General features: G+C 47.0%; 1 protein-coding gene across 1 annotated transcript; it reads left to right on the top strand.

Moving 5' to 3' along the window:
- The first annotated feature begins 6,509 nt into the window (after positions 1-6,509).
- On the top strand, positions 6,510-7,180 carry LOC148040938 (uncharacterized). Its single transcript, XM_087687317.1, has 3 exons — positions 6,510-6,738; positions 6,835-6,936; positions 7,029-7,180. The coding sequence occupies exons 1-3, from the start codon at positions 6,511-6,513 to the stop codon at positions 7,083-7,085; spliced, it is 387 nt and encodes a 128-aa protein (XP_087543443.1). The 5' UTR covers position 6,510; the 3' UTR covers positions 7,086-7,180.
- Positions 7,181-7,398: the final 218 nt, after the last annotated feature.

Genomic DNA, 7,398 nt, shown 5'->3' with positions numbered 1-7,398 from the left:
TTATCGGCGTCGCTATTGGCGTCGCTATATGCGTCGCTATTAGCGTCGCTATATGCGTCGCATTTGCGACGCAAATAGCGACGCATATAGCGACGCTAATAGCGACGCCGCAGGGAAAAAAAGCGCGGCCGAGACCAGAGCGCCGTTTTCATTTTGTTTTCTTCGCCTTTTGAGAGTGAGAGCGAGGGAGAGAGCCAAGGCTTTGTGAAAGAAGAGGAGGAAGAGACTTGCTGCCGCCGCCGCCGCCACCGCCACCGCCACCGTCGTTGTTCGCGAAGGAGAGGAGGAGCCCTCGTTGCAAAGAGAAGCCGCCCACGCTCGCCATATCTCATTGGTGAGTCTCCCTCTCTCTTTCTTTTACTTGTTGAAGGTTTAAATCATTCTCTTTTGTTTATTTAGGAGAGGAAAAGAAAGAGAAGGAGAGGGAGAGGGAGAGAGAGGGAGAGAAAGAGAGGGAGAGGGAGAGAAAGAGAGTGAGAGTGCATTCTCTCTCTCTCTCTCCCTTTTGCTTGTTTAATGTTTAAATTACTTTCTTCTTTGCTTGTTTAGGAGAGGAAACGAGAGAGTAAGAGAGAAAGAGAGGGAGAGGGAGAGGGAAAGGGAAAGAAAGAGAAAGAGAAATAGAGGGAGAGGGAGAGGGAGGGGGAGGAAATAGGAGAGGGAGAGAAAGAGAAAGAGAGGGAGAAGGAGGGAGAGTGCATTCTCTCTCTCCCTCCCTCTCCCTTTTGCTTGTTTAATGTTTGAATCACTTTATTTTTTGCTTGTTTAGGAGAGGAAATGAGAGAGAAAGAGAGTGAGAGGGAGAGGAAGGGGAAGGAAATGAGAGAGGGATAGAAAGAGAAAGAGAGGGAGAGTGCATTGTATCTCTCCCTCTCCCTTTTGCTTGGAGGATGTTTAAATCACTTTATTTTTTGCTTGTTTAGGAAATGAGAGAGAAAGAGAGATAGAGAGGGAGAGGGAGAAAAAGAGAAAGAGAGGGAGATGGAGAGGGAGAGGGAGAGGGAGAGGGAGGGGGAGGGGAAGGAAATGAGAGAGGGAGAGAAAGAGGGAGGGGGAGGGAGAGGGAGCGAGGGAGCGAGGGAGAAAGAGGGAGAAAGAGGGAGAAAGAGGGAGGGAGAGGGAGAGGGAGGAGGAGGGAGGAAATGAGAGAGGGAGAGAAAGAGAACGAGAGGGTGAGGGAGAGGGTGAGAGAAAGAGAGGAAGAGAGGGAGAGGGAGAGGGAGAGGGAAGGGAATGAAATTTAAGATAATATACGTATCGATAATGGTATGCAATGTGCTTTGCATACGGCCACGTACTTCATCAAAATTAACCCAAAATTATTGTTATAGAAGTGGAGATCCCTTAAATTGAGTATAGGATAATTTCTCTCAGGTCTTATGACTATGAGTAGAATTGATTGAAATAAATTTTATTACTATAGTTGTAAAATTTCATAGATGGCGCGCATTAATTTTAAAATGGATTACTTATACTCAAAGCCGAGATATAACAAAAAATTATCTACCGGGACAAACAAATCGTTGAGCATGATACAAGGCCGAGATATAACATCGGAAAATCTCTCGACTACTATATACAATGCAAGGTTTATGGTCAACTTGCAAGTTGACGTACATCTCCAAAAAGCTATCCATTTAAGCCTCGTTTGCTGTAATGTAGATAAGATGGCAAACGAAGAAGGTCCTATTGTTCAAGACCGCGAGTCGTATCTTAATCAGCGTGTCCCATGTCCTTGCTCTCAATGCAAGTTGGCAATTAGACGAAAACGCCGATTGTCTATAGAACACGTACGACGATTTGGCGAGTTTCAACCTGAGATTATTGATCAGGCGATTGCAGATTTTCAGCAAACGGTATTTTCAAGTTAGCATTTTTCATGCATTGTACTCTCAAGCTAATTGAAAACCATACACAATAAGATTGGGTCTTGTTGGCAAATTTTGTGTCCAGGGGGGTGATGTCTCGACCCAAGGGGGAGTGCACCCTTTGCGGCCAATTAGAAGAGTTCGTGGACGTGAGATGGATGGATGGCAGGAGCCAATAGACCACTCGCAAGGCCCATCTATATCGTCAATGCCAGAGGAGACAGACAACCTTCCCGACTTGCCTACAATCTTGGAGCCTGAGATGGAGGCAATGATCGATGCATTGATTCCCATGGATGTTGAGACATCTGACCCGCTTAGAGAGGAAGCATCCATACCATTATATGATGGGTGCCGAGTATCTCGGTTGAAGACATTGCTTGCACTCTTAAGTGTGCAAGCAAAATACGGTTGGAGCGATACGAGTGTGACTGAGTTATTCAGGTACCTTGCATACAGACTTCATTGTTTTTTTTAAAAACAGTATTATTGTAAATATGGATGGATTTTTCAAGGTGTTTTATGATTTTTTCAGGTTATTAAAATATCATATATTGCCACCTGCAAACACCATGCCTGAGTCTCGTGATGATGCACGACATGTTTTACGGAAGCTTGGCATGGACTACAATAACATCCATGCATATATCAACGACTGCATATTGTTTCGAGATGAATACGAGACTATGGAGACATGTCCAAAGTGTGGTGCTCACAGGTATCGACAGGACTTGCAAGGGCAGACCATCCCTCAAAAAGTCCTCAGACACTTTCCGCTCATCCCCCGCATAAACCACATGTTTCGCACGTCTGCCATGGCAAGCTTGACAACGTGGCATGTGCAGAATAGGTCTACGGATGGAGTGCAACGAATATCAGCAGATTCACGTGCATGGAGCCACATTGACTCTACCTTCCCAGGCTTTGCGCGAGAGCCAAGGAATCTTCGGCTCGGTCTCGCCATGGATGGTGTGAACCCATTCGGTCTGCGCTCGACTTCTTACAGTGTGTGGCCTATAGTGCTTGTCAACTACAACATTCCTCCATGGCTTTCTACGAAGAAAGGACATCTCATCCTTAGCTTGCTCGTCCCGGGCCGCTACAAAGTAAAAAATATGGACGTGTATCTTCGTCCATTAGTCGATGAGCTTAAGATTTTGTGGGAGGAGGGGGTCACGGTGCAAGATATGAGCAGGCGCGATGGTCGGCGGTCAGCCAACATTCGAGCCATTCTCATGTGGACGATGCATGACTTTCCGGGATTGGGAGAGTGCTCAGGTGAGCAGACCTTTGTTCACGCCGGTAATATCTATATTTTATTTCATTCAATCAAGTATTCACTAGGTCGTGGATCGCCTTGCAGGTCTCGTTACCTCAGGTTATCATGCATGTCCATTGTGTGGGCCACAGTTAGACTCCCGAAGGTCACGAACCATGAAGAAGATGGTATATCAAGGACACGCCACTTTCTTGCCGGAGGATCATGAACTCAGGGAAGGTTTTCTTGGACGACCTCTAGCACGTATGAACGCTGCAAGCTGGTACGAGCTGAAAATGGTAAACCCGGAATCACATCCAAATGGAATGCGACGGTTCTCAGTTTTCTACGAGTTGCCATATTGGACCCACTTACAGGTCAACCACTTGTTGGATCCCATGCATATTTTCAAAAATGTGGGCAGCTTGCTATGGGACCACATCATAGGAAAGAGAGACACTATAGGGTCACGAATGGATTTAAAGGAGGTAGGTAAGATGGAGGCGCTTTGGCCGCAATCGAGTGCTGAAGGGGGAGTGCAGCTTCCTCGCGCTCCCTGGGTTTTGTCTACCAAAGAAGAGCGCATTGTGAAGCAAGTAATCAAGTCTATCCGCACTCCGACGGGTATGATGCGTTCTCTCAGGTCCGCATTTTCTAAAGATGACCAAATGTCTGGGCTAAAATCCCATGATTGGCATAAGATATGTCAGGTTTGTGAACAGAATGGATTTTAATTAGCGTGGACATTTTGAAATTTGAAAAGTGACCATTATTCTTAATGCTTTCTCATTTGTGGCAGTTTGTCCTACCGATCGCGATCGCGGGATGCCTAACTCCAGAAATTCGCGGGGCCATTTACAAGCTGTCGACTTTGGTGCAATGGATCTCACAGAAAGAGATTAAGACGTCCTCTATTGAATCCGCAAGGCGGGGAGCAGTTGAGACGGTCTGTCTCTTTGAGAAATACCTGCCCACTAGCATGCTCACGATACAAGTTCACCTTCTTGTGCATCTTGTGGACGAAGTGGAGATTGCCGGACCTGTCCATACGCGATGGATGTTCTTCCTGGAGCGCTTCATGAAAACCCTGAAAGGCTTTGTGCGACAACGAGCTCGTCCGGAAGGTAGCATGGCGGAGGGTTGGTTGGTGTCAGAGGCATTAGTGCATATCTCACAATGGCTACCAACGGTGGAACCAGACAATGAAATGCTATGGACGCTCAAGGACGATGACAGGCTGACTGGAGATATGGTGGTTGGAAATGGGGTAGAAAAAAGAATGGATGCCTCAATGGAAGAGAAAGTGAATCGCTTTTGTATGTTGCACCATGCCTCCACGGAGACGTGGCTCGCCAAGTACCAGATTGCAAGGCAAGATCGAGAGGAAGCGCGAGCTGAATTCCGACGCAGTACGCGTCACCGACCGATTCGATATCCCGAAGGCATGGAGGAGATGCCGCGGTTTATGTCAACACGATGGTTGCATGGAGCCTTGATCGCAGCATCCAGCGAAGGGGCAGAGGTCTCAATGGAGGAGTGGGAGTTCTCGAGGGGATGTAGTCCAAAGGTAACGAGGGGTTTAGAATGTGTCGTATCTGAATTTGTTTGCTACATCTAATTTGAGTGTTTCAATGTGCAGTACAAAATATATAGTGCAGCGTGGTCGCGCGGACGGCATTTTCGGGTGGAGCGTATTGACAAAATGCGCTCCACAATGGACTGTGGTGTCATGGCAAGGTTTGAGCAAGAGAGCCGGCGACGAGCAACGGATCCGAACACGGTTGTGGATGAGATGGAGTATTTTGGGAATTTGCAAAGTATTATTACGGTGGATTACCGTAGCTTCTCCATGATAATATTCGATGTGCAGTGGTTCAAAGTGGTACTTGGAGGAGCTGGCGCAACGGTTCGACGAGGTCCATCTGGATTTCTCGAAATAGATTCCGAAAAAAAATGGATGGATTTGCGGGACACCTTTGTGTTGCCGACACATTGTGAACAGGTAATCTTCTAGTCATTTGCTTGCTAATTGTAATACGACATGCTTTATGTCACAATGGTTTGAAGACGGTTTGTAAGTGTTTGTGAACAGGTAATCTTCTATCCAAATCCCCGACAACCTCGATGGTGGTATGTTATACCTTCAACTCCTAGAGGTGCGAGAGTATACGATCAAAGCGATGTTCCAGGCATAGATGAAGAATATATGCAAATAGAGGGATCAAAATTACAAGGGGTGGAGGCCACCGCAAGCTTGGAGCCCGCATCGGCTAACAATGATGGAAATACAGAAGTCGTAGAATTTTTTGAGAACGAGGCAGACTCGTTCTTTTGTGGTGACATGTCTATCGACCTTCCAGTGTATGCAGAGTTATGTCAGGAGATTAACATGGGACCATAGAATACTTCATTCTTGGAGAATTGTATTACTCAATTCGTTGTTTAGATCTTCCATAAAGGTAGATAAGATATGCATTTTAAGATGGATTTTTTCAAAAATGATTTATATTAATGCGCTTTGTATAGTTTCAATTGATTATTCTAACATTATTTATTATCTCTGTAGGTATCGATATTTTCAGGATGAGTCGAGGGATGAGCGATGAGGAGTTTCAGGAGATGATGGCACGTATGTCTCCAGATCAGCTCGCGAGATTCAGAGAGATAGCAGATCAGGAGCTGTCTCGTTCTTCGTCAGGGCGCTCTGCTAGATCAGCTTCAGTGCGATCAGATGCTTCAGCTTCGAGCAGACGATCTCGACGCTCGCGACTTGGGCCAGAGGGAGGGACTGCGACTGCAGGAGGATCAGGGGGGTGCTGCTGTGGAGACACGGACGCGGTGTCTCCGTCTCGTCGTTCAGCTAGAGCTCGGTCACCTCCAGGATTTGTCACACCTGTGGGGACATCCACTCCAGTTACTCCGGCTTTTGCGCAGCCGTCGGCAGATGTCACGCCTTTTGGTGGCACTCCTTTTGGTGGCACCCCCTCTGGTGGCACTCCTTTTGGTGGCACCCCCTCTGGTGGCACCCCTTTCAGTGGCACTCCGGGAGAGGGTACCCCCGTCGGTACACCGGATGTTCAGGGGTCTCTTGGATATGCCCAGGAGCGTGGACGGAGATGGGAGAGGGCCCATACGAGGCACACTCCTAGGGATTATGGATACCTAGTGGATGGCAGGTCAGGAGCTATCATCATGAATGATGAGGGGAGGAGGGTGATAGCTCGCATGAGGGAGTTGTACCAACAAGTTTTTCGGCACAACGTCCTGGATCATTGGAGGAACATACCGGAGGGGAGCAAGGAGTACATAGTAGCATCCTTGCACGAGGAGTTCCCGGTGCCAGCCGCAGTGGATAGATTCTCTACGGGCTGGATGATGGATTGCATGCGTGCATACATGTCACATAGACGATCCGACGCACGCAAGGCAATCAAGAGTGGGGCTCCAAAGCCCGAGTGGTTAGATGCAGAGGACTGGCGCCGACTGAGGGAGGAGGCTACAAATTTGCCAGGACGTTGGAGTCAGCAGCGGGAGGCGGCGAGGGCACGAATCGAGGCCGGATCGGTACATCATCTTGGGAGTGGCGGCCACAGGACATATTTGGAGGACTTTGTAAGTTTCTCTTTTGTTTTGCTTATTTGTTTTTTTGAGATATTATTTGTACTGACAATCATGTTTCTAACAGTTAGCATTTTTTTTTCTTTGCAGCACTCCATTACAAATCGTGATCCGCAAGGCCTTGAGACTCAATATGCAGAGAGGCACGGTCTCAGATCATTGATCGACCGATTGTACAGACGCGGCGGCCCAGTAAGTCTCTCAACTTTCATGTTCGTAGTTACCATGAGATATTTGAATGCATTATTGTATGGTGGATTGATATGTTGTTTCTTTTTCTGCAGAATCCGTTTGATGCTCCTTTGCAGAGGGACGAGCTTTCGGGGGACGACGATTTGTAGCTCGCCCTCGGATCCTTAGCGCTCACATACCTTTAGTTTTTAGTCGCCCGATCTATGTAGACATTTTCTATGTATTAGTGATATTGTTTTATGATTGTACCAATCGCATTTTATGCGATATCATGTATTTATTTCATCTATCAGTTTTATGATTTCAGTATAGATTCTTTTTGTTTGCAAACGCTTTGTATGCAGCAGTGCAGAAACTATTTTGTATGGCTCTCATACAGCACACAGTGCTATATCTGCCCTGCCACAAAAAAAATTTTTTCTCTGTTACCGTCGCTATTTGCGTCGCAAATTTACTGCAGGC

The sequence above is a fragment of the Lygodium microphyllum genome, chromosome 1 (genome assembly GCF_053477565.2).
Source record: "Lygodium microphyllum isolate KBCC chromosome 1, Lygodium_microphyllum_v1.1.10, whole genome shotgun sequence".
Taxonomy (NCBI): Eukaryota; Viridiplantae; Streptophyta; class Polypodiopsida; order Schizaeales; family Lygodiaceae; genus Lygodium; species Lygodium microphyllum.
This window is presented reverse-complemented; position numbering and strand designations above follow the sequence as displayed.

Bases quoted from the DNA above. Each gene is read 5' to 3' on its own strand.
- LOC148040938 (XM_087687317.1), top strand. From the start codon at position 6,511: ATGCGTGCATACATGTCACATAGACGATCCGACGCACGCAAGGCAATC. The intron at 6,739-6,834 runs GTAAGTTTCTCT...TTTTCTTTGCAG, and splicing joins GGACATATTTGGAGGACTTT to CACTCCATTACAAATCGTGA. The intron at 6,937-7,028 runs GTAAGTCTCTCA...CTTTTTCTGCAG, and splicing joins TGTACAGACGCGGCGGCCCA to AATCCGTTTGATGCTCCTTT.